This window comes from Protomyctophum parallelum (genome assembly GCF_964188405.1).
Source record: "Protomyctophum parallelum genome assembly, chromosome: 1".
In the NCBI taxonomy this organism is placed as follows: domain Eukaryota; kingdom Metazoa; phylum Chordata; class Actinopteri; order Myctophiformes; family Myctophidae; genus Protomyctophum; species Protomyctophum parallelum.
This window is the reverse complement of record NC_139697.1, coordinates 35,362,834-35,390,689: the sequence shown is the minus strand read 5'-3', so window position 1 is coordinate 35,390,689 and position 27,856 is coordinate 35,362,834. Positions and strand designations below refer to the sequence as shown.

Genomic DNA, 27,856 nt, shown 5'->3' with positions numbered 1-27,856 from the left:
GGTAGGCTTTTTCTATTCCTGAAAAAGTTTCAATACGATAATATTGGAAGCCATCGTTGGAACGATAATAAAAATCATGTGTATATATATTTTTTAATAGTTTAAAAAAAATCTGCCTAATGATAAACTGCCCTCTTATGAGACAGACGGGGAAAAATATTTTATATATCTTGAAAAGTGGTGAAGCAGTTCAAAAGCTTGGGTGGCTTTAGAACTGCTCAGAGCCATCTATACTCTGGAACTGCTTGTTTCAAAATATATTTTGCTGTTTTGAATCTTTGCATCTCCTTGTTATTAACTTATGTACTTTCAAAATATATATATTTTGCTGTTTTGAATCTTTGCATCTCCTTGTTATTAACTTCAAAAGTGAGACAATTATTAAGCTAGCAGGAAACTGAAAGACTAAAAGTCTGTCTGTAACTCTGCATTGCAACCTAGCCTATGAATTGCAGCTCTGGTCCATAGCTCTAATCTAATGCCTTTGCAAACTTTGCAAAGTCACCGGTAACAGGAGCGCTCGCCCCTTTTCCATCTCGCCCCACTACTCTACCTAGCTGTAAATAACAAACATAATTCATGTTTGTGATTATTTAAAAGGTATTATCTTATTAATTTTAATTTATCATTGTTAAGATTTCTTCTTCGCTTCTTCTATTTGCACCCGCAACTTCCGCCATGTCCTGTGGTCAGTGTGGTGATGTTTTGACTTTGTGGAGCACAGTCTGTCTGTCTGTCAGACATGTATATCCATCTATATATGAATTTATCTATGGTATTATGTGAACTGTAGAACGCCCGGGAACGAGGTTTGCATGTTCCTGCTTTGAGGAGCTGTCTTTAATGTATGTAACTGATGCGCCGAGCTCTTGTAGTTTACTTGACGTTTCCACAACAAGGCAGCTAGCAGGCAGCGCAGCTAACCGCTTCCTTCCTGGAGGAACACTGTTTATTCATAGCAACACAGCCAGCTAGCATGCTGTTGTCTGGTCATATCGGGCGACTTGGGCTTTAATTTCCAGTCATGACTGAGTTAAGATGTCGGAAAACTGAGAAGCTTGTAGGGGAGGAAGATGAGGACTCGTACACTACTACAAGTAAGTTGACTATCAGTAAAATCCTTTTAACTTTGAGTGTAACCAAGTGGTTGGAGCCATTTATATTTGTATTGATTCATTGACATTTCTATTGCACAGTATGTATAATGGGTACATTTCAAACGAAAGCACAAGTTAATACAAAAACTTTTTGATATTTTTTAATTTGTTTGAAATTTTGATAAAGCACTAAGACTTGTTTACAAAAGGGTCCACCATTTCATCAATTCATCAGAACATTTAAAGGTATATTCAGTGATTTCACTCAAAAAACCTTAGGTTTCGTTTTTGGCTGTGGGACCCAGCCTTTCGTCCAATCAGGATAGAGTCAAAAACGAAACCTAAGGTTTTTTGACCCCCAGGGGTTAACTGGGAACAGAGGAACTCCTTATATGGTCAGCACACTCTATAGTAGGGAGGATTATCACAACAAAACAAAAAAATAAGTGATATTTGAATTAAGTGAAATCACTGAATATACTTTAAAGACATACAAATACACTTGAATACTTTAATTCTTGGTACTAATTATATGCTATAAGTAAAGGAAAGGACCCTGAACTACGGTGTCTGGTGTGGTGCAGATGTGAATGAAGGTCCGTTGAGGGTAAACCCACAGGAGGAACCTGTGGGAAGTGTCTCAGCAGCTGCAGCTGGCATAGAGGTGGAGGATGGCGAGGATGTGAAGGTGGAGGATGACGGGGAGGTGGAGAATCAGGATGCTCAATCTAAAGAAGAGGCCGCCAGCAATACTTTGACTGCTAAAAGTTCCAGCGGCACCTCCAGTGGTAAGTATATATGTCGTCGACAATATATTCCAGGCTTTTGTATTCAAAGCAATAGTTGAAATTTTGTGAACATAATAATCACTACAACAGGCAATGTCACTGCCATCATTATCTCTTCACTTCTCAGCGGTGATTCTTCAGCGGGTGGTGAAACTGTTCTTTGGGTGTCTGGCAGCGGTTGCATGCGGCATGCTTTACGCTGCTTACCTCTCGGCCTACCATGACAGGAAGTTTTGGTTTTCAAGTAGACCGGTAGGTTGCATTATTTTCACCTGCCATGTCACCTGACTGCAACTTCCACATTTGACTGCATGTTGCTGTTGTTTTGTCCTGCACCTCAGGAGTTTGAACGTGAAATCACCTTCCAGGGAGGCAGTGGTCTCTATTATTACTACTACAAGCACATGCTGTCAGCACCAACTTTCGAAAGAGGTGCAGTCATTTCTTCTCTATTGAATATACTGCTAGTAATGTTAAAATGCTAAAATGTTAAAAGATCTATTGTTTTGGCTCTCCTGAATTTGAATGATCTTACCTCTTTATAGGCGAATAGCTACAGCTCATTTTGAAACCCTGAATGTACACTACACACTGCTTTCTCTCTCTCGGTTTGTGTGGGTTCTTAACCTCATGGTGTTTTTCAGGGTTTTATGAGCTGACTGTAGATAATAGGACAGTTGCTGGTCAGACCATTAATGTAGTGGAGCGGCTGTCTCTGTACCCAGAGGTCATCACCAGCTTCATCTACAGAGTCACAGAAAGCCAGGTCAGTCCAGTGCCTCTCCAGGTAACACAGGTAGCAGTTACTGTACATCTCTCTAGACTTGTTAGACATTTAATTTGTGACATACTACTGGTAGCAGCTTACCCCATAAGACTTAGTGTATTATAGGGCTGTGTGTTGACACTGGTAAAATGAGTCACAATTAGGGAAAAAATAAAAAGTGACTTTGTATAATGTATACTTTAATTGTACATGCTTAAATTTGTGTGGACAAACTTGAGATGTCAGAGTATTCTCTTCCTGCATCCACCAGGACTTGATAGAGCCCATTTATTTCTACATCGGAGCAGTATTAGGCCTTCAGGCGGTCTATGTCACTGCCCTGTTCGTGTGTAGCTGGGTGATGAGTGGTAGCTGGGTGGCAGGTATGCTGGCTGTTGCCTGGTATGTCATCAATAGGTGAGTGGAATCCCATTTGGTCATTTTATCATTTCCACCTGCAACAGTGCAACTGTTTGCTGCACTTTAGCATACTTATTGGAAAACAAACATGAGAACCTCATTCCTGTTTTATGAGAAAACATATTCAATCAAGGAAGCATACTAGTAGCCTTGCTAATAAGCCAGACTCAAATCACACTGTCATGTGGTACACAGCACAGATACACAGCACATATGCTGTGTATGGATCTTGTTTCCCGTCACTGTACCAAAGCCCGCCCATATTGCATACCGTGTCCCGATTGGCCACACCAGTTCTCTGGTGTAGGAAATGGGCGTACAATTGAGTCTCTCCCGACCGTAATCCGCCGGCAGGCAATTCTTTTTTGCCAACGGCTGATTCGGTCTGGCTTATTAGCCAGGCTAGCATACTAGGGCCTTTACTGTTCTTATTCCTAATATATGTAAACGACATGACATCAGCTTGTGACTGCAACTTGTTCCTGTTCGCAGATGACTCAGCACTGCTGGTCTCGGACAGGAACAAACTGCAGGTTGAAAAGCCCCTCAGATCTTGGTACCACAGCACCTCAAAGGCCCTGAAAACAAGGCTCCAGACTTCCCAAAACAAACTGGTCAGGCTTCTACTAGCCTCGGTACCAGGCTTTCATTTTTGTTGGTGCAAAAATTGAAAGCCTGGAGGAACGCATTGGCCACTCTGGTCTAAAAGTGTGAGTCAACCCTTCCGGGTGGGCGTCGCTACAAATTATGTGACGTAGCGCTGCACCAGGGGGAGAGGAGGGGCCGGGGGTGACGGACAGATCGATGAGATCCAATCAGGGCGTGCGCAAATCTGAGCCGCGACCCGCCCCTCTAGACCCTCTAGAAACCTAACACGTTAGCTCAGGCTAGGCTGCTACTTGCCCTCACCGAACCCACCTCACCCCTGCCCACTTTTACAGGCTGGAATGGTTGACGACAGTACAGCATCTTGCAATGGGTCTGGTCCACAAGGTTCGATACACCACCAAGATACCCATGTACCTGTCTAAATACTTCCTTAACCCATTCTGAACGGGCACCCATTTTGGTGTCAGCATCATGTTATGCTTTAGCTATTTAAAAATAGCAGACCTACGAGGTTGTAGGTCTGCTATTTTTGAAAAAATCGAAGAACGATAGAATCTGATCTCAGGTCAGAATGGGTTCCTCAGACCAGTGTGTGTCCAGTGGAAAACCTCGTATGAATCTGATCTCAGCTCAGAATGGGTTAATGTCAACGAAGTCCACACCCACAACACCAGAGGGAGTTCAACAAACCCATGTGCAACCCAGATTCGGCACAAACAAGGGACTAAATTAATTTCGCTCCTATGCCACCAAAATGTGGAACGCCTTACCAACAGTCATCAAGACATGCAAATCCTGGCCCAGGCGGTGGCGTAACCGTCTGGGCACCCGACTGGTAAACCAGTCGCAGTGTGCCGCGGGTTCGACTCCCGAGCCCGACACGGCCTTTACTGCATGTCTTCCCCCATCTCTCTCCCGTTTCCTGTCAGCCTACTGTCTGTCCCTTCAAAAAACCAATAAAAGGCGTAAGCCGCAAAAAAAATCTTTAAAAATAAAATAAAACATGCAAATCCCTTGACTCCTTCAAAACCGCTCTCAAAGGGCACCTATGGACGGCTGCAATTCGAAACTGGCCCCCGTAAAATCTGATTCCCCCACCCACCCCCTGTTTTCCCTCACTGTATATGTTTTTTTCTCTTTTTACCTCCACTATGATTTCCTGCTTTTGGCTACATAGAAGTGTATATTTGTATATTTGTCTCTAAATGTTTTGATGAAATGAAAATGGTGGGCCCTATTGTAAACAAGTAGAAATGCTTTTATGCGGCCGTGCACTCAAAGTTAACAGTCTTTTATTGAGTTGTACTTCAAATGTACTGTAATTCTGCAAACTGTTAATAAATATTTCAATCAATCAAAATAGAAATTGTAAAGTGTCAATTTCGGGGAATGCATGTATTTACTTTTGCAGGTGTACAACAATATTTATTTTATTTACCATCCCAGATCAGATACAACCAAAGTGGACTATGCCATTCCTCTGCGAGAAAACTGGGCTCTGCCTTACTTCTCCTGTCAAGTGGCAGCTTTGACAGGATTCCTTAGTAACAACATCAGCTCTGCCACAGAGGTGAGTGTCTCGTTATCTTGATCTATCTTTATTATTATCTTAACCACTATTAACAATATTTTTATATTTTTATTTAGAATTTATTGCGAACGTCTGTCTGTCCCGCTGTGACACCACCCGCCCGCCACCAGAGGGCGCAGCTGTAGCACACACACACACACACACACACACACACACACACACACAGGGCGCAGCTGTAGCACACACACACACACACACACACACAACCACATGAGCTGCGTTTGCGCGTCTTACTTGTATCCACTGCTAACCTTTGAAGACTTACATTGAAATATATATATTATTTCTCTTCAATCCTCTAGATGTTCTGCTATCTTTCTATGAGTGCCACCACATTTATCTTCCTTCTGGTCTGGGAACACAGCCATTATGTGCTCTTCTTTCAAGCCCTGGCTCTCTTCCTGCTGGACTCCTTTGACCTGGTTCCAACCCGCAAAGTAATAATCTCCTTACATTTCTCCCACCCTGTTATTAAGAATACATTTCATAACTTGTTAAATACCAAACCCACCTCCATTATGATATTGTTCCCTTGAAAGTCCTTTGTTTAGATTGTGAAATATTTTATTTTATATACCGGTAATCAAGAATTGTCACTTTCATTACAAGGACTTGTGTAAACAATAAAAAATGTGCACACAGCCTATGACTTAGAAGGGCCTATACAATTTCCAAATGTGTTCTGTGCTCTCTCTCTCTCTCTCTCTCGCTCTCACTTTCTCTGATGCACAGATGGCTGACATTCACAAAGTGTACTTCAGTGCCATGTTCCTGGCTTATGTGTTCCAGTTCCAGAACCCCGTTCTACTCAGCTCCCCTATGCTCAGCCTCCTGATAAGCTCAGTGCTTGCGAGGTACTTTCAGGTAGAGTTAGATCCTCTCTCAACCATTGCACAGTACCGGTAGTTGACATGGACAGACGACATCGCTTTTTTTATGTACATTGACAGAACTGAGGGCAGATGAAAAAATAGCAACAAGAGAAAAATGAAGACAAAACCAACAGACAAATCTAAAACTATACTTAAAAAAATAAACAAAAGACGGTTTGCATTGCACCTCTGCCAAAATGAAGCCTCACTCAATCAGTTCACAATACGCTTACGTGACAGGATGTACAGTATGTACAATATATTTATGTGTCACACCTACGTGCCTGGTCTCTGCTATTAATGCCCAAAGAGGGTTGAAACCCTGGGTCGGCCCAAGCCCCCTCTACCTAAGCAGAAGGACCCCAGAACTAGCCCAAGACCTCACACCCCCAGATATAGGTAACATTTCCCCCATTTCAATTGGAACGTCTCTGGTCTGTTTTGCCTCCCATATGCTGCAACCTCTTTAAAACCGATTTAGTATTTTAAATTGGACGAGTCTGATTCTAATGTCAGATATGACAGACGACATCTAGGCATTTATTTATTTTTGTCTTTATATCTGTTTGTTGCTGAGAGTAAATGTATACTCGAGTCACACCCATTCGTTCATTAAAGAACAAACATGGGGAACTTCATCCTGATGAAGGTCCCTATGGAACCGAAACGTTGAATAGTTTATGAAGGAGAGAAAAGTGCACAAGAATGTATACGTTCTTTCTATTAACATATCGATCCTTACATATCTATCCTTACAAATTAATTGACAATTCAAAATCCTTATGCTGTCTAGACTTACCAATAGCAAAACTACCATCACATAATTTTGTGATGTGCATGGCTACCATCAGACGAGGGTAATGTTGTTTTCAAATCTCTAGGTGCAGGTGCACTTCCTCTGAGTGCGTATTAGTCTACTGGAAGCCCCCATAGGTCCCATGTTAGACCCAGAAATGTTCCTCCCGACAGCAATGATATTCAGGTTTGCAATCGAGACCTTCTGGATGTGGGGAGGTAGTGCTTAGCATGGAGCCACTCAAGTACCTTTGCAATTTGCATTTATTGTTCTCCATTTCTGTTCAGAAAAACATGAAGACAGGGACCCTGATGGCTAGATTGAGGAAACTGTTCCTGCATTTCTACTTGGTTTTTACCACAGGAATCACCTTCAGCTATTTGGTCAAGGTAAACTTGAAAACAGGGATGCTGTATTTAATATTGTGCTACATCAGTTGGGGGCAGTCTGACTGCTTCTGTCTGTACAGGTTGCATGTTTTCGGTAACACTTTGCTTAGTGTTACCTTACCCAAACCACACCAATGCATCACCTTGCAACCAAACGGTTGCGAGTAGACGCATGTTGACGCATGTAGTTGCAAGCAGCCATTGAATTATTGAACCAATTGAATCACATGCGCCGACGTGCAACAGGACATACTGTATCACATCGCTGGGACGAACGCTAAAACCGCTTTTATAGTGTCTCGACCCATTGGTGTGGTTTGACCTTAAATAGTGACTGTTTATTCATTCACAGAAGCTTTTACCAATCAATGAAGATGACTTCATATTGAAGTTCCTTGAAGCAAAATTTGGGATGATCTCAACAACGTGAGTGGCACTGGCAACATTTGTATATTTATGATGCATGTCTTCCCATGCTTCCATGTTGAAGTACATAGGAAAAAATACTGCAGCCATTATTATTATATCAGTACACCCCTTCTATTATAGTATGTGTCCCTATCACTTTCACATCTCTACCGTATATATCCATGACTCTCAATATCTCTCATTTAGCATTTTTTATATCTGTAATAATCAAATATTTATTTCTCTAAGTGACTTTGTCACCAACCATCTGCTGTGCCAAGAGGGTTTCCAGACCCCCACTCAGGACCTGTTTCTGCGGCTGACCCAGGCCTCAGTGCTGCCTTTTTACATCCTGGTTCTCATGGTCTGCTTGCTGTCCACCTTGCAGACCATTTACAGAAGACTTAGGTTAGAATCTGCAGTAAACCCATGACATTGCTCTTGTTTTTAGGGGTGACATGACCATACTGGGGTCAGTGCATCTCATTTTCTGTTCACAGCCATCCCTCCATTTTCATCAGCCATTTCTATTTTTGAGGTGCACTAGCCCCTCGTATATTCAGCTATAGTGTAGATTCTTGTCCTAACACAAACATTAAATGCCATTGACAATGAATGGAGAATTTACGTCATATGTTTCTGAGCAAATCTGCTATTTTTGTGTTAACACAAACGTTAAATGCCATTGACAATGAATGGAGAATTTATGTATATGTGGATGAGCAAATCAGCTATTTTGTCCTAACAAAGATTAAATTCCCATTGACAATATCATCATACATCATGAAGTTGTATGATGATAAGAGCGCCCCTCACTTCACACAGGTGTGATTATTATTTTTTGCATCCTAAAGTCGGCCTGAAAATGAAGGCCTGGCCGTACCTGGGCCCTAACTGGGCTGGCCTTATTATTATTATTATTCCATATATGGGCATTCTCAGACCTGTTGTGTAAAGGGCGTCTTACTGGGGTATATATATTGTTATTGCTCAGAGCACCCCTATCCAAAGCTACATTTATGTAATAATACTGTATATTTTCAATCTTTTTCAGTGGCCAGCCAATGAAAACCGACCTCAAACTTGAGGATGGGCGAATAGGGGAGCAGCCTGAGGTCATCTATCATGTTTTCCACTCGCTGCTGTTTGGAGGACTGGCTATGGTTTTTGAGGGGTATGTTTATACGCAGACAATCCTGACTGTTTAGGACGCAACCTGCCCTTCCCTCACAATACTTTCATCAGTGAGTGACATCAGTGTGTTAGGGAGTGCTTGTTGTGTTCATTTGGACCACACGCAAGTAGGGGGAACGAGGATTTACTATTCTGTGCCTATTGGGTTGCAACTCGGACGGTGCTGAGTCGGCTCAAGTGAACTTCGCAACGTTCGACTCGGTGATGGCTCAAGGTCGCTTGAGACGTTGCGCCGCCATCGCGGTCTAGTAGTAGCGGAGTGCTCCCTAACCCTCACTGGTGAAGTATTGGGAGGAAAAGGCAGTACACGTTTAGGACAATTAGACACTAAGCCTGAAGGGGGATCAAACTAGGGACCTTATATAAACCTTTATTAGATAGACCTTTATTGAGTGCAGTTGTCAGTGGCAGTACAGCAGTAATTAAACACGGCACAGATAGAGAAAATGTAGATACAATTAAGGTTAGCAAAGTTTAAAAATTTAATTAAAAACTTCTGCTTTAAACAATATCCATTGTTTTTTTTAAATTGGTATCATGTTTTAATTTATCGTATCAGTGTAGTATTGTCTATATTATATATTCACCATAAATGGCAGCAAGATGCAGTCGTTAATGGTTGATTTGTTAACTTTCTTTGCCATGCAGGATGAAGTATTTATGGGCCCCATACGTCTGTATGTTCACAGCGTTTGGTGTGTGCTCTCCAGAACTCTGGATGACTATGTTCAGGTGGCTCAAACTCAAGTCCATTCATCCTGTTGTGCTGGTGAGACACGTTGAATGCCATTCTAGTGGTCTAATATGTATTCCTATTTGATCAAAGTTATTTTGCACTCAGTTTTACGCATTCATGCAGCAGACTTAAAGCTTTATGTTCTGCTTTACTTTTGGTCTTTTTATGTTTCGTAGATAGGATTGATATTTTATGTTGCACTGCAAGTGGCTGAGGCGGAACTGTATTTTACTATTTCATATTCTTTATGTACAGTATGTAAGTACTTGTACAAAGTGATTCTTAAGCTACACTAACTTTTTAGTGACTAAATCATGACTAATCTGTATGGTAGAGTCAGTAGACGGTATGTTAATACAATAAGACTTATACAATTGGGGTGGTTGACGGTTGTATTTCTTTAGTGGTTGACAATCCAAATTCAATTCTTCCCTAAGCAAACAGACAGGATGTATTAGCTTAGTGGTAAAAACCTTAATCACTTGCGTGGTGGACCGGGGTTCAAATCCAGGTTAGGACATGAAAGTTTGTAGGTTTAAGGTACCTCCTTGCTGTTAAGAGTGAAGTATTGTCTTATTTGTCTCTCTGCAGGCTCTGATATTGAGTACAGCAGTGCCAACCATCATTGGTTTCAGTTTGTGGAGAGAGGTGAGGGCTGATCCTTATTAAGGCCTGACATCGAAATTTTAATTTCTTTTTAAAACGTTTTCTGAAATACCTAATTTTCTATATCAGTGGTACTCAATATTTCATGTCAAGGACCCCCAGAATTATCTGTAATTGGTCACTGACCCCCATCTGAAAATATGCTGTTTCAGGGACCCCCCCAGAAGCAAAGATTTGAGTTAAAACGTTCAGTCTGAAAGAATTCAAAGATTTGTGACCACATTTTCACGATTTTTCAAAAATAGCAGACAGTTAAAGCTTGTAGATCTGCTATTTTTCAACAGCTAAAGCGTAACATAATGCTATAAACACCAAAAGGGGTTCTCGCCCAAAATGGGTTAATAATCAGAATCATCTTTATTGTTCGTTCTATTGTTTCACTTTATTCCCGCATAATATTCACGTTCTGTGTGGATGTACTTATGAATGTGTCTTTATCTCATTTGCCTTCCCCTCCCTCTGCAGTACTTTCCACGTGTGCTAGCAGAGCTGAATGAACTTCAGGAGTTCTATGACCCAGATACAGTAGAGCTGATGACCTGGATCACGTAAGTCATCAAAATCATCCACTATATACAAGGCATGAAAGAATGCGTTGGTTTTCTTTTTAAACATATGTTTATTGATTTATTTTACAGTACAAAGAAGTATTTTCAAAACAATTGACATATCTTTCCCCCCCCACATCCCCATGGCAGCACAAATACAAATAAAATATTATCACGAAATGTTTTGACAATAATAAATACAGAACACAAAAATAAATAAATGACAAAACGAAAAATAAAACGCATTACATACAGTTAACCAAACAAATACACAATATCCGTCACAGTTCCCTACCCCCACCCCACAGCTGACTACTCCAATTAACCACTATACATCCAAAGCCTCTTCAATATCACCTCGCTTAATGAAGTCCAAGAACTTCTCCCATATCTTATAGAATACCGCAGGTTTCTTCCTAATTACATATGTTAGTTTCTCATGTGCCAAACAGGTTGTTAAGTTCCTCAGCCAAAAGCCGATCGTAGGGGCATTGACATTCTTCCAACATAGCGCAATTGAGCGTCTGGCCTGTAACAGGCAAAGGTCGGTCATTATTTTTTCATTACTATTTAGTGTACAATTTAATGGATAAATACTGAGTATACATAATTTAGGACAAAGAGGAACTGGACCTGACGTAATCTGAGAGACATAATGGACCACAGACCTCCAGAATGTTTTAATCTCACATTCCCATAAGCAGTGGAACAGTGTACCTTTATGTTCCCCACATTTATAACATAAATCAGGAATGTTTGGATCAAATTTATTTACTTTCTCCGGGGTTATGTAAGTTCTCATTATCCAATTATACTGAATTAGTCTTAATCTAGTATTGATAGTTTGTGTTTGTGCCTTGGAACATATTAAACCCCAATCAATTTCTGAGATTTCCACTTGAAGGTGAATGCGTTGTTTTTTAAACATTATTGCATCATTCACTCCACAGTCCACACTAGGGTTTAATGCCGGTATCTCGGGATTACGGGCCTCCCGGGTATAGGGCACGCAAATTCCCGCCCGGAAGTTTCTTCGGGACCCGTCATCCCCGGTTGTTGTTTTTTCTTGTTAGAAATTTTACTAAAGGAGTTTTCACACAGTGCGCATTCTTTCCCCTGATCTATGAGTGCTCAAATGTCCAATCTGAACCCTTCCATCATTTTCAAACATGTTTGATGATATTTATATGGAATTATGGATCACACTCAAGGGCTGTAACGGGGGAGCCAGCCGGTATTTAAATACCTGCGGGCGGGCACGGGCGGTCAAGATAAAATCAGCGGGACTCCGCGAATCCTGCATCCTCCCGCAATTAACCAGATACAGAGCTTATTATACGAAGAAGAAAAAAAGTGAATATGAATGTCTGAGGAGAACGTATCATTTCCTGTTTGCGCTGGACAAGCACCGAGTCACTCTCTCCAGAACTGTGTTGGACATCTTCAGGCACACTCCCAAAGCTGCTGCACCTGTCAATCATTAGTAGCCTAATCAGTCTCTGTGAGAAGTGTGTTTTACCCATAGAGTATTAAAAGGAGGGTTTTACCGACGGAGCAAGGAGTTTCCTTTCCCCGTGATGGACATTGTCACTTCTAAACCCCTTTTTGCTTTTGCCTGCATGTGTGCGTCACTCAGCAATAACGTGAAACGGAACACAAACAAAGATGAGTATAGGCTACAATTTGTTTTATAATAACCACCAGCACGCAGCCCCTCTCTCTCTCTCTCTCTCTCTCAATATAATAATCACTAATCATCAGTGTGCTGTGCTGCGCACTGGCCGTGCTGGCTATTTTAACACCCAATCGGACTTTTCATAAAGTACAAAGCAGGATGATCACATTCTCTGCATCGGAGAAGGGGACCCATAGCAGCACTGCTCAAAGGGTGAAAGACCTATAGCTAATGTGAAATAAAGACGTGAGGTCGTTTATTTTTCCCCCCGTGCTTCGACAGTCACATTAGTGCAAACTCCTTAAGTGTCACGTTTTCTGAATAGCGTAGTAGGCCTATAACATTATTCATATTTTAATTTAATAATTTTATTGCAGGCTATATGTTCATATTTCGTTCAAATAAAACGTTTTAAACCAAAAAAGATCAATATTCTATTGAACATATGAAGTATCTATACATATAAATACATTTTGGTGGGCACTTTTTTTTTCTTCTCTTTTGTTTTTTTTCTGACGGGAATTCTTGCGGGAGCCCGGGAAAAGGTCAGCAAATTCCCGTGAATTAAAATGAGCCAAATCCGGGAAAATATTAAACCCTAGTCCACACAGGCCCCAGAGTCTGGGCTGTATTTTCTACGTCCAGACTATGAATTTGCTTTTAAGCCGTAGGTCGCAGTTTACTACACCTGCACCTGCATCTCCTGTCAGTCAGTCAGTCAGTCCTTCAGTCACGCTTCGTATATAGCATTTTCTATAACATTTCAGGAGTCCCGAGTTGGTGTTGGCTAGACCACACTCTCGCATCACAAACATTTTAATATCATGTTTGTCCTGATGACAACATGCCACATCACTCTGGTTTGTACGGTAATGATGTAATGACAGATTGACAGCCCTTTATTATATCCCTTCCCCCCCCCCGTGTCTTTTCATCTGACATATTGTATTCAAGAGGCACTAACTAGTGGGAGTGTGGGACACTCATGTAGACCGTATATTGGACAGACATGATTGCAAATTGTGTCCTAGAGAGGGAGTTAGACATTATCAGATAGAGACGGAACATACGCATCGGAGCACCAGACAAACAACATTACTTGCGCGCTCTGCTTGCGTAAGTAAAGACAAACATTAAACCTGTATATAGGAGGAGCTAGCGCACCTCAAAAATATATATCCATATACTTGGCTGCCATTCGATTTACTTCGTAAGTGCTCTAAACAAACATAAAAAAGTCCATAGACTTTGCTACCATATCACGTAGTTTTCAAAAGCCATGCTTTGGAGGGGCTATCTCACCCCTGAAATAATTATTACTTCTAACACAACACATACATTTGAAGTTTCGAACCATTCCAGCGACATAACTACTTGTATGGGGATATTTATTCAAACATGAACAGAGTGCGTACCAAGCACTTAGGACAATTTAGTGTTACATCCAGTCTGAGAACTGCTGACAGCTTTCAAAACCAGAATAAGTGTCTAACACACCAAGAGGGTAACAACACAGTTACAGTATTGTTTGATTTACAATTACATTATCTAACTAACCAGGAAGACGCCTGAGGGCGAGAAGCAAACTCGCCCTAAAGGGCCCGACGGCTGCCAGGCGTGGCTGCACAAATAACTTTGGGGCAGGCCCCTCTAGAGTTTAAATGGACAGATATCAGTCCAAAGGGAGACATCGAAGAGGAAGGATGGATGGGGAAGGATCAACATATGGAATGTCAGAACAGGTTCTGACATATATCCATATACTAATATTGATGACATCAGGGATCTCCATATATGGGCTTAATTGCGACAGCAGGTCGTATTTACTATATGATCCCTGATTTACTATCATCCCTGATGATGTTATAGTGATGTCATGAGACCTGGGCACTACAGTATATGGGGGCTTTCCCCATGCATGGGGATTTTGAGTGACAAAAACACAAGATTTCATAGTTAACTGCGATCTTTGGTCCCCGACGTTCAGGGCGTTATTATAATCTAACTAATAATATTCGTAATTGTGTCCTCAAAAATTGAGGACGGAATTGGTGCCCTTTTATGCCCATCAGCCCATGTATGGATAATGATGATCTTACATGTATTGTGCGCTGGAATTGTCTGGAAGGTGTGTCATTCTGCGCTGTGATTGGCTGAGCATCGCATAACGGTGTTGTAATTGTCTCCTTCCCCACCCACTCCTCTTCACTGCAGGAGACATGCTCCAATGGCAGCAGTGTTTGCTGGCAGTCCTCAGCTGCTGGGGACAGTGAAGCTATGTTCAGGGTGGTCTGTGACCAGTCTGCCCCTTTACTCAGACAGCCTGCTGAGGAGGAGTGAAGATGTGAGTACCACACACAGATTTCTTGCAAAATAACACAATATTACATGAGGGTAGACCATACGGTACCCGGGTACCGCAAGTATTAGGCAGACAAAATAGTATTTTACAAATTTGTAAAATACAATATTTATATATATATTTAGATATTACCGTATTACCAAATAACAGCCCATGCTCAAATAGCACCAGCACCTAATAACGGCCCAGGTTCTGACATCATTTTGCGTAATAACCGCCTCCTTCAAATAGCCGCCCTCGTCCATATAAGCGCCCATGGGCCGTTATTTGCAAACTTAATCAGCCTCAGCCCTCATTTATATTATTATATGCGTGTTCACTGTGTTGAGTTTGCAGATCTCCGCACGACCTCACAACAGCGCAACACCAGTCCTCCACATCCATAAAATAAATCTATAGGCTATAGTTTCACAAGTGCCTATGCAGCCTATGCACAACCAATTGTTTTAATGCAAAGTGGTATATATTCTGTGAAATGTTTATTGTCATCCGTGTCTACAAGTGTTGCATGACAGCGCTTTGTGAGCTTGCAGAGCAGATCATCCATTTTCAGTGCGTGGCGTGTGCCAGCCAGGTCCTCACAAGTATAGTACTATAAAACACCGCCACCATGATCAAGTCCTCATAGCGCAATAAAAAGGTTGATATTTAAATCGTGCTATTCTCGCCAATCTTCAACCGATTGTTCTAATTCCAAATGGCCTATAATCCGTGAAGTGTAAATTTTCATTGGGTGTATAATTCATGTTTTTTATATGCTTTTATTAAATTATATGGAGTGAGATGCTATCGGCATATAGTTCACGTGCACCGCATGGCTCTGCTTGACATTACATTTTCTATCGCCTGTAACCTAACCTGTGGGGTTTAGCCACTTGACAACACACAGTACTACAGTAGGCTATGTGTAGTGTAGGCCAATAAATTATGGTTATATTCAATTGCAATCTACCAGTACGTAGGCCTACAGTTTATAATGAAATAATGTATTTGTCTGCTGCTTCCCCTTGCTCAATCAGAACATGTAGTGGTTACACCTGTGTATTGATATGCTCCCTCTTACAATTAAATCAAAATGCATTGCCTGCTATGTTTATTGTTTACCATACTAAAAACTGCATGGAACTGTATGTAACCAAATGATGGCCAGGTGCAGACCGGTGCAAAAAGCCGTGGCCGGTGTGCAAATAAATAGCAGATCTACAAGCTCACAATGCGTCGAGCCTCGGCGCGTTGTGAGCTTGTAGGTCTTGTACAATATTGTTGCACTAAATTGGAGGAGGATGATGAGTATTGGTATAGCATTGAGATTGCTACAGTCAGGGTTCCCACAAGTTTAGTTCCCACAATTATTCTTTTAACAATTCATATTCTACAACATTTCCAAATGTATTTTTACCCCATTTCCAGGCCTATGCATTAATGAGGATATTGTAGTATGCTATCAATCCCCCCAAGCAAGACAACATGTAAAAAAGAACAGATGTAAAAAAAGTAACTAACACTATGTTGTTAGGTTGTTATTTATGAAATGAAATATCCAAACATTTTAATTCCAAATTAGCTTTTCTAGGCCTGTATTTTAAAAATAATTCATTGAATTTCATGGTGGTAGGAACCCTGTACAGTATTATTATATGTTTTGTACAGTATACTTGTAAACGCTTTACTGTATGTACTGTAGCTTTGTTTTTTTATTAGTATTATGGTAATACCAGTTCCAGACAATATTTGCACTACATGTTACTGTATGTTACTGTATGTATATACTGAAACCAAATAATGTCCTTGTGCAGGCCGGTGCAAAAATAAATAACAGCCTATGGCAAATAACGGCCTAGGTCCTTATAAACACCCGGGGTCCGAATCGAGTTTGCATATTAACAGCCCAGGCTACTATTTGGTAATATACGGTATATAGAAATATAGAGAGCACCCACCCCAAAAATGTGATTGATGGACTAGTAATGGAGCCTGTCCGTCTGGGGATTAAGGCATATAAACTCAGAGATTTACAACTTGGCATACTTGAAGCCAGGACATCCCTCTACATTCTGAAAAAATAATAATGTCTATGTGAATGTAAATATGAGATATAATCATTTGAACACATACCTATAATAGGCGGAAATGTAAATCTGTATAGTGTCTTCTTTACTTTGTAGTGACTCTGACATGGATTGTCATAGCAACACATATGGGCTTGTAGGAAAGGTGTGGTTCTACTGTATCCAGCAATACCAATTGTGTAACTATAGCTTGCATACTCGTGGAGTTATGGCACTAAACGTAAATTGTGTCCTAAATGGGGGGAATAAAACAGTCCTAATGAAATCAACAGTATTAGTTAGTGTGGTTGCTCTAGAGTCTAGCAACACACTATTGTTCTCTGTTCGATATTTTTTTGCCAGCAAGGTGCTTTTTGAGGGAGGTTTAATGGGTTTTTTTGTTCAATGTTTGTTTTAAAAACATCATTGCCAATGAACGGAACATTTGCATATTGTCCCTCATTACGTCATATTGTCTCTTTATTGTTAATGGCATTTAATGTGTTGGCACAGTTTTACATCACCATTACATCACCTAATCAACATGAGTTAGACTTTAACTTTAATATATTAGCCCCCCTCACTTCACACAGGTGTGATTTTTGTTAAAGAAAAGTGAAGCTTTTTGTCATATGCTTCACACACTGTTGTCACTGTTGTCATGCTTCACATGACATCACAATAAAGAATACAAACGGTAAGACGGAATTCAGTTCACAGGTCCCTATGCTTTGTGACTCACGTCAGTGCAACCACACTTCCAATTTCCCAGAATTGCACCTTTCTAGTTTTATTTTGACTTCACTTATCAATGGTGGAATAATTATAACAAATTGACTTGAGTAGAAGTTCCAAAAATGTATGAAATCCCAAAATTGAGAAATTGTGAAAAGAATATTGCAGCTGCAACAATACTGCAGAGAAATGCAGGCCTACAATAGAACTACTGTTAGATAGCGCACCCATGGATGAGGGTGCTCAATGATCAATGTTATCCTCATAACAGCAAGTCATTAGTTACTGCGAGAGTCTAGCAAACACCAACTCGGGATTCCTGGATCTCTGCCCTCCACAATTTTCACAATTTTTATTTTTTATTGTTTACTTTATTTAGAAAAGCAATGTACAGTAACTTTTCACATCCCTTATACAAAACAAACACAATCAATTATCATATTTTCCCCATGTCCTGTGTCCCTCTTAAGTTCTACCAGTATTAATAAGACAAGACTTATGGAACAATGCAATTAAAGTCATTTATTTCTGTAGGAGTTGATATCATTTTCCGTAATAATTTGGTTACAGTCAAGTTTTTACAGTATTTGGGTCCATCTGCTTGCGTGTTGCCTATATGGGTTTCTTCATAAACTGACGCAGCAAATATTTTGGAATGAGAAGAACCTAGTAGTCTAGTAGCTATTTAGCTAGCTGGAGTGACCTAGCTTTAAGCTCCATTTAGTGTAACAGATCCTGTCCAGTAGCCTAATAGCAAAGCCCAGACTGTGTTTCACCAGAATTGTTAATTAGTATCACTTGTAACAGCATGGTTACTGTGCATAGTACCTAACAATAGTGTACGGTCGGGTCGGGTCAAAACATAGTTGATTGATGCATTCTGAACCTGAAGTTTTTTTTTTTTTTTACCAGAATGGAGTGTGATGTACAAACATCGGATCCAATCTGTGGTAAACATTTAGAAAAGGTAAAGAAACAAGATCCATAATGTCACAAACCCCAAAGCAGATGCAATGGTGCTCAACAGAGAGATGATGATGATGATGATGAAAACCCTGGCTCCAAATACAGAAAATATACTTTCCTTCAAATTAAAGATATCTTATCATGTTGCTGAGCAAACTACACCAGTCAGAACAAGTTGCAAATGTTGAGAGTGAGAGTATGCCTGCATCCGTCTCATCAAGAAGACTGAATAAGGTTGATAATAGTAACAGAGACAATGAGGAAGGTTGATGAAGTTGTATCGCCGGCTGCTCTTGTATTATATAAACATCATAAAAGCTACCTTAAACCTCTAAAGGAAATAAAGCAGCTGCCAGACAAAACAAAGAATCAGAACAGCAGACCAAATGTTCACCTATTTTAATTTAATTAAATGAAAGTGATGACACTAAACTAAGCGTTATGATGACATACTGAAGACACATGGTCCATGATTTTCTTCATCAATATATCTGAAGCTCTACAGCTCTGTTTTTTCCATGGGCACATTTTCAGAGCATACCACATCAGACCTTTCAGCTCAATCTACAATTCAAATTGTAATGTATGAGATTTTCCTTCAGTTTCCAGGATCTGTATTTAGACCATCATCACATCTTCCTCAGAGCTCAGAGTCTTCAGTATGTCATAACTCCCAGTCAGAGGTTATATACTGTATTGTATGATATTTATCTTCATACGATCAGGTTACGAGAGCATAGTGTTGGTATATGGAGCCAGGGTTTTATGAACATCATAATTTCTCTGTTGAGCAAAATGTTGTGTTGAAGGTCTTCTACTGCGGAAGTTTTGACATTATGGACCGTGTCTCTTTCCTTTTTCTATTTGTATTTGGATGTTTTTTAACCATGTTGTAATAGCGACCGCACGTCACATTTACTATGAAAACATAAATGTCCTGTCAGTCAGTTAGTCACCTTGTGACATCACGTGACACCCTCAGGGATGGAGATCCCTCATCAATATTAAGCCCATAGGAAATGGAATGCCCTGATTGATGACATCCCTAATGTCATCAATATTGGCCAGCAACTCTACATCTGACCTCAAACGCTTAGATCTCCATAAATGGAGCTGACCTGTTGAGCTGACATTCCATATTGTATGTTGATCTGACCTCATTAATCCCTGTATACTCAAGACACGCTCGATATATGGCCAGTACAGAATTAATTCCATATGTTGATCTGACTCCCTATGCCAATTGCCAAAGCGCCAATTCGCCCATGCATGAACCTCTCAGAGCTTCCATTGTGACTCTACATGAGTTTATATGCCTTAATCCCCAGACGGACAGGCTGTATTTTTAGTTTGGGGTGTATAACTTTAAATATCAATTTCACCACTTTTGCAGTAAAATATTTTTATACAAGAATCCATTTCATGTCTGGGAGACCTTAGAGATGAGGAAAAACTATGTTGTGTTTGGTCCTACCTCTGGTAGGGGTATCTCGAAAACTAAAGCACTTTTTGACTGTTCGTCACAGGACTAATAGTAGTAGGCTGCTGCTTAATTATCAAATAATTAAATACACGCTGTATGGTTTCTTTGATTTGGGTGTCAGCTGACAAAATACCTGTCCTCAAATCAAAATAATAATGGTCAGATCGCATAGCCTACAGACAGATTCTTTATTTACTGTGGAGAGAACTGATACTCTCGTGGCGTTTTTCCCCCTCTCCCTGGTTCCATAAGGATATGTCCACATGTCTTCTCGTCAAGTAAGATGTAAACATTGAGAACTGTTTTGACGTGAGGGGAGGGGAGGCGCCTATGAGATCAGAACACCCAAACATTTTCTAACGGCGAATAATAATAATACCACCGTTGATCCAGAGCCATAGAGTAGAAGAGTTGTGACAAGTCAAAGATAGCAGAGATGGAAGATGGTGTACTACAGTGACAGTGTACACACCAGCGTCACTGACAAGCAAACTTACGAACTACAGACTGGCAGCCAAGTAGCCTAGCATCCTACTAGCCTACATGTAGGCAGGAAGATGGCGACCAAATAAGCCAAAATCCTACTGAACGCGTCACTACGCTATCCCTCTATATGGGTTCTTGGTCTAAACGGGTTAAAGGTATTCTTGTTTTAGAACAAGCCTGGTCTGCTTGGCCTTTCTCACTGAAAATGCTCCCATTTCAAAGAAATACACCTCCACAAGTGGCAAGCAGTGTTATTTTTTATGGAGATGAAAGGACTGAATTGAAGATTTTTGTTTTTGTCATTTCACATGTTTCGTTGACATTGACAAATTATGAAACCTTACCAAACCCATTTATTTTTCCTTTCTTAACAGACTTACCAAGTTTACGCAAAGAGGTCAGCAGAGGATGTCTACAAAATTCTAACCTCTCACAAGACAAACTATGTGATCATTGAAGAGGCACTTTGTAATGAGCTTAATCATAGCAAGGGCTGCAGGATCAAAGAACTGTTAGACGTTGCAAATGGACATGTGAGTACGGACATGTACTGTAAACCCCCCCCCCCCCCCCCCCCCCCATTCCTAGTAGATATTAAGGTGCCCATTGTTAAACATAACCATGTACAAATACTGTAATGTATGAGGTACCGATATAATGATTACATTTATATCTTCTTTTTAACACTGACTGTCTCTATCTTCCTCTCCCAATCAGGTGGTGTATGACAGAGGGGAGATATATTCTTTCTCCAAGCACGGAAGGTTCTGCCAAGTGATAAAGTCTAACTATTCGCCTTACACAAACTACTTCACCAGAGTTTTCTGGAACCGCTCCTTTCATGTGTACAAAGTGAATTCTGTCATCTCATTCCAGTTCTAATTACAAGTTACAGGGGTGTCAAACTACCGACCCACAAGCCTGAACTGGTCCATGGGATGATTTTTATGGGAAGGGTAAAAAACATTACAATATTTGCATCCATTCTCTATCTTTCAGTGGCAACCACTCTCCTCGTGCCTCTGCCACACTGGCAAAGAGGCTGTTGTGTGTACATTGAAGACAGCAGTTACACTGTGCGTACCACAAGGGTTACAATTGCATTTTCTCATCCCTGTGAGGCAGAGAGATTAGTGTCCTTGCAGGAGATTTTTATTGTCAACTAAAAACTAAATTAAGTCATTTATTGCTTTCTCTATGAACACCAATATACAAATGCAGCTCAAATGGGAATAACGGTATTAGTGTGCTGATGCATCTTTGAATGTCACGGAGACATTTGTGGTTCTGGTGCCACAGTGTTATGTAGTAACAGCCTGAAAATAGACAATGCCAGCTTAGTAATCAAAACATTTAGTTTTATTACAGGATGCCAATGGACTTGCCCATCAGCAATTTGAAGCTCTTTTTATCTGATTTGTTTTGTAACCAGTAACCTTTTAATGTCTTACTGGCCACACTCATGCCCACTGGTTGAACAGAGTTGCTGTGCTCACACAGTTCTTTCAATTAAGCTACATCTGGAAATTGGACTATTCATGAACAACAGCTTGAATTGTGTTAGTATTATGATTGCAGATCGGAGATCTCCATCTATACAAACGTTTGTATAGGTGCATGTCATGCCCCAATATGAAGAGCTGCCCAAAATACTGATTGCTGAGCAAAGTGATTAGAGACTGACTTATGAATCTAGAATTGTGCTGTACTCATCAGAACAGAGTACCACTTGTACTCACTTTTGCTTCCCTCCAAACCCCCTTATTACTTCAAATGATGTACTGCCACTTGTTGGTGTGGTGAATCTAGATATATATCTTGGGAATACTGTGTCCATTACCCATTGATCAGCTTCAAATTTTGATAATTTCTTGGTGAATTTGTTTATCCTGTATGAATTCTAGGATGCCAGTTACTGAACAAACACTATAGCAATGATTACTATCACAATGTAGAGCTACAGTATTTAACATTTTAACAAAAGAAATATCAACCCAAATTACCCTAGCTTTAAGCTGTTTTGGCTTCTACTTGGAATTGTATTTGTGCAAAATCAAGATTGTGTTACAAAGTGCAGTGCCAAAGCCTATCAAAAATCAAAATATTTCTGTACATGTATAGACAATTAGGCTTCTGTCAGAAAGGCCATCGGATACTGCAGGTGGAAACTCCTATACACTTGACAAAGCATGAAATATATCTCTTAGTCCTAGACCAGAAATCAGTTGCCTAAGAATGTTAAAACATGAGTTTGACACCCCTTGCCTAACCACTAACCACTGAGCCAAGACTGGATTTCATACCCACTTAAGTGTGTCTCAAGTCACATGTCCATGTGTATCGGATGTTGTGCTTTAATGGGGTTTTTCCCATACTGGGCTCACACTGTATTTATTGGGTCCCAAGTATGCCATGTCTATCACTGTACTGTATTTTCTTTTCTTGGAGCTGTGACGGATTATGTAAAAGCAGATGTCAGTGTGCGATTATGTCCATGATTCTGTACAACTTTAATCTTTTTTTTAATGCAGCACATGTGTACAGAATGCACTGTGGGATTTTAAGATAGCTGCTTATAGTATTTTCTGCCTTTGTTAGGATGGTGTGTGATTGTTTGCTGCCTGTGGTGTGATGGTGTGTTCTGTAAAGAGGACATTGACAAACAGGATGAGCTGTGCTCACTCTGTAAATTCTAATTATTTATACTTTGACATGATTCTTATTTTTGGTATTCTGAGTCAATTGGTTTCATTTTCCGAGCATAATTCACAGGAGACACAACCTGTGGTGATGTCAGGTTGAAAGCTACTAGACATGCAATTCTGTTGGTTGTAAAAAGAAAATGCACTGACCACTACTAGCAAAATGCCCTATGTCGAACAGTTCCAGAATCCTGACCTGATGTGTTTTGAAGTTTAGTTTTCTGGTTTATTGGCTTTGAGGGAGTGCAATCAAATTTACATTTATTACTGCCCAATTACATACGAATAAAAGGTACAAACTAAGTCAAATCGGCATTCATTTACTTGAAAGTGTATAATATAACTTTAACCTGCCTGTTGCATTTCATCATTTTATGATAACTTGACAGTTGACAATGACAAGGCCACTACATGCTATTTTAGGTGGTCACCCTTTTGTTTTTCAGTAGGCCTACCTCTTGAGACCACCTAAAAGTGGAGCATGGGTGGGCCTACACACATAGAGCTAAATTGTGTACTCTAGTCAAAGTCTGCGTTGAGATTTTAAGTACCGGTATTAAAACAAATAGTTTAGAGATGCTAGTTCACACTGAGCCAATGTTACTGAGGTTAGTATATTGACGTCACGTGTAGTCGAGTCGACACAGCAGAACTTCTACGCACCACCACCTTGTGGCACCACTTGCATTGCCATTGCATTTAAACTTCAAGGGGGTTGTGCAGTGAGTTGATTAATTGAGCCATTAAAAGTGTCAAACTAGTTCTGTACTTGTTAATTAGTGCTCTCTAATCAATGAAAGCATCAAACAAAGACAGCCATTACTTAAGTTGTCACATCTGCGATCTTACCTATAGCCTACCTAAATTACCATATATTTGCAAGTGAAGCTTATTTTTGCACTTAGCCTATTGATAGGCCTAAGTGCAACAATAGAAAATAAGCTACCTATAGGCAATAGGCCCTATTGCCTATAGCTAAATGTCTAATCTGTTACATGGGTAGGCTACATTTACACTTTATATTTTTCATTTATCTAGTGTGTTAAAGTGTAGGGTTCTAATTTATTAATACGACATAACAGGTCATCATGGAACTCCTGAAAGGCTGCTGTGCTCATGGTCTTTTTTATTTTACCTGATGTCAAATGGCTTTGCTTGACGTTACATCATGGGCACTTGGACTGTGTTGTTAATACTAGGCACATTAACACTGTATGCTTTTAATTAACTAATTAATCTCATTATTTTGATGTTTGTTTGTCTTGTTTTCTGTACCTAAGAAAAACTTCCATCATTCTATTCCTACTGTAATAGCAGATTCGGAAATAGTTGTCTGGCTACGCGAGAGTCAATCTGAGAATCCCATCGGCAAATAAAGGAAAAACAGCGCCCCCTGTTTTGAAGTTAACAGTAACACGTACGCACACACGCACTGTGTCATTTGTAACTTACTTACATAAAAACAACCGCTAACGGAAGGTAATTTATTTATCGGGAGACTTTTTTTCGGTAATGGACGTGGACCTGATATATCAACCGCATCAATCCAGGTGATAGGTCTGTTGAACGTTAGCCTGGTTAACGGCTGATTCGGTCTGGTTTATTAACCAGGCTAGTTGAACGTTGCCTCAATAGCCAATAGCACCCAGCTTGGAAATCGCGGAGGCAACAGTCTGGTACCGCGAGACTACTGGTGACGCGAAGAACGTTGCATGCCATATTAGGAGCGGGCACAACCGCTTGGCGGCTTCCCTGATTGGCCAACCCAACCTGCCGGCCTCTAGGATTGGCCAAGCCGTGTGCCGCTGTACAGTTAAAAGTAGCAGCGCGCGGTTTAAACCTTCAGTGTTCATCGCAATACTCGACCAGCTCTCACGGAATTGGTTTCGCTCATCATCGAAGCTTCAACCAGAAAAAACGTCGACAACGCATAGTGGAAGTAACGTTGTAGCTACAACCCAGCCTTCCCTTGTCGAATCTGTTGATCCGGCCTGAATTATTTCGGTTCAGTTATCCTGTAACTGTTACAGAAAGTTTGAGCTAGCAGCCGTTATCATGGGTCACGGTGGAAGCAAACCCCGTTTCAGCCGTTTGACTCCTCATGACCATCACACGACCATCGACCATCGACCACACGTCTCCCCACCGTTGATACCGTTTGTTCAGGTAAGCGTCGACTAGAACTAGGTTTTAACGATAAATTGACATGCATTCGTTTGAAATGCATCGTTGTTTGTTTGTATATTCACTAAAGTACGAGTTTACAGTACTCTATACTGACATGTTCATCGTTGTCAGTTAAAGATAAGACACTTTGGTTAACTTGTCGTCGTGTACCGGAGGAGGAGATAATGTAGCCTACGTTACATGTCATTTATAGCACAGCACTTGAATATTAATACGGTTCTTTTCAAACGGACATGCATTTGGCACATTTGATACAAAATGTTTTTTTCATAATATAAGGTCGTTTGAAATGCATCGTGTTGTTTGTTTGTATATTCACTAAAGTAGCCTATGAGTTTACAGTACTCTACTGACATGTTCATCGTTGTCAGTTAAAGATAAGACACTTTAATTGGTTAACTTGTCGTCGTGTACCGGAGGAGAGATAATGTAGCAGCCTACGTAACCGTTACATGTTACATTTCATTTATAGCACAGCACTTGAATATTAATACGGTACTTTTCAAACGGACATGCATTTGGCACATTTGATACAAAATGTTTTTTCAGTAGTAAGTATAGTTGCATCATTGCATGCCATGCCGATGTAACTCCAGTCTCCAACCAAAACATTAATGAGATCTCCACATGTTAACCGTTATTAGCCTGGTTAATAAACCAGACCGAATCTGCCGTTGGCAAAAATAAATTGCCTGCCGGCGCGGTCCGTGCGATATTAGTCTGGTTTATTAACCAGGCTAAACCGTTATAACATGATTCAAATCAAAATATTCTCCCTAACAGTACGAAATACGATTATTTACAATGCATGGTGAAAATAGGCCACACCATGCAGTGCAGATGCTGGACTATCACCCCTTTAGCCTATTTGTTTTTCAGTTGAATCTGCATGTCTCAATTAAATCTGCATAATCATGCCTGCCATGACCCATGACAGATACCTCAAATCAAATAGAAATTAAAATAATTTGCAGACACATTCAAATAAAATTATAACATGAATTTGGTACATATACAAGATAGGCCAAATGTTATTAAAGAACATTTAAAAAAAAGCTACAGTAACTACTAAAAGTAGGCCTACAGCATTACATGATATTAATCAGTAAGCATGTATTTGCATGTATTATTTTGAAAAGGAAATGTGGTCTTATCAGGTTAATAATTCTTAATCTGTTTATTTTCCAGGTGGATTTCCAGGACAATGTGCTACTACCTCCAGCCCAACACAACCTACAATGGCATGCAATGGGCGGTGGTTCTTCAGCAGCTACCATTAGTACTACTAGTACTTTTAAGGCAGTCTGCACAGTGCCTGTCATGGACCCACCACAACATTTTGCAGATGTAAGTGTTGACTTATTTAGTTTTTACTAAGAATGGACATTGGCATGTTAACCCATTCTGACCTGAGATCAGATTCATACGAGGTTTCCACTGGACACACACTGGTCTGATTAAACCCATTCTGACCTGAGATCAGATTCATACGAGGTTTCCACTGGGGACACACACTGGTCTGATTAAACCCATTCTGACCTGAGATCAGATTAAAAAACCGTCAGTCGTTCTTCGATTTTTCAAAAATAGCAGACCTACAAGCTCATATCGCGCCACTCGGTGGCGCGATATGAGCTTGTAGATCTGCTATTTTTCAATAGATAAAGCATAACATGATGCTAACACCAAAATGGGTGCCCGGTCAGAATGGGTTAAAGAAAAAAAATACACTTTGGTAAATATTTGTCTTGCAAGGATTTTATAACTCCAAATACTGATGACATCTTCAGTAGATTTTGACTACTAAATTTGTTGCAACCCAAACCTCTGCCAAAGTGTAATCTAACACTATACTATAGTTTTGATGTTTCCATTAACATCAACAATGACATAGCAAGTGCAACAGTACATGTACAGTATCACATAGTATAATCAGTAAATATGAATTCACAAGCATTTGTTACTGTCTTTTTAATTTCCTGCTCTACACTATTAAAATAAATAGGGTCTTAAATTAAGTTAATCTGAGATGAATATTTAATAATAACAATATTCTGTTTAATTTCCAGGTCGATTTCCAGGTGAAGTCCTACAACCCCAACACAGAATATACACGTCACCTCTTCAAAGATGAGTCTGATGACGGGTATGGCTCTCTGGATAGACTCAGTCCCAGAGAATCTTTACAGCCAAAGAGGATCCCCAGATTCCCCACCCCCGAAGTCTGTGACTATGTTTCTTCGATGAACTGCAAAGACACTCTGAACATACTGTACATAGCAAAAGAGCTACACACACACACACACACCCCTAATACCACAAACGAGTCTCC

General features: G+C 40.3%; 1 protein-coding gene across 2 annotated transcripts; it reads left to right on the top strand.

The window, feature by feature from the left end:
- The first annotated feature begins 707 nt into the window (after positions 1–707).
- Positions 708–23,640, top strand: LOC310865220 (putative C-mannosyltransferase DPY19L4). Of its 2 annotated transcripts, XM_083774245.1 has the most exons (19): positions 708–1,097; positions 1,682–1,885; positions 2,013–2,137; positions 2,227–2,317; positions 2,530–2,651; positions 2,923–3,068; positions 5,127–5,250; positions 5,574–5,708; positions 6,004–6,135; positions 7,227–7,328; positions 7,681–7,754; positions 7,986–8,144; positions 8,791–8,910; positions 9,579–9,699; positions 10,258–10,314; positions 10,798–10,880; positions 14,770–14,899; positions 21,010–21,168; positions 21,353–23,640. In XM_083774245.1, the coding sequence occupies exons 1-19, from the start codon at positions 1,025–1,027 to the stop codon at positions 21,515–21,517; spliced, it is 2,322 nt and encodes a 773-aa protein (XP_083630371.1). In that variant the 5' UTR covers positions 708–1,024; the 3' UTR covers positions 21,518–23,640. The 2 variants fall into 2 exon arrangements, with proteins under 2 accessions (XP_083630371.1, XP_083630372.1); XM_083774246.1 differs by lacking the exon at positions 7,986–8,144.
- The last annotated feature ends 4,216 nt before the right edge of the window (positions 23,641–27,856 follow it).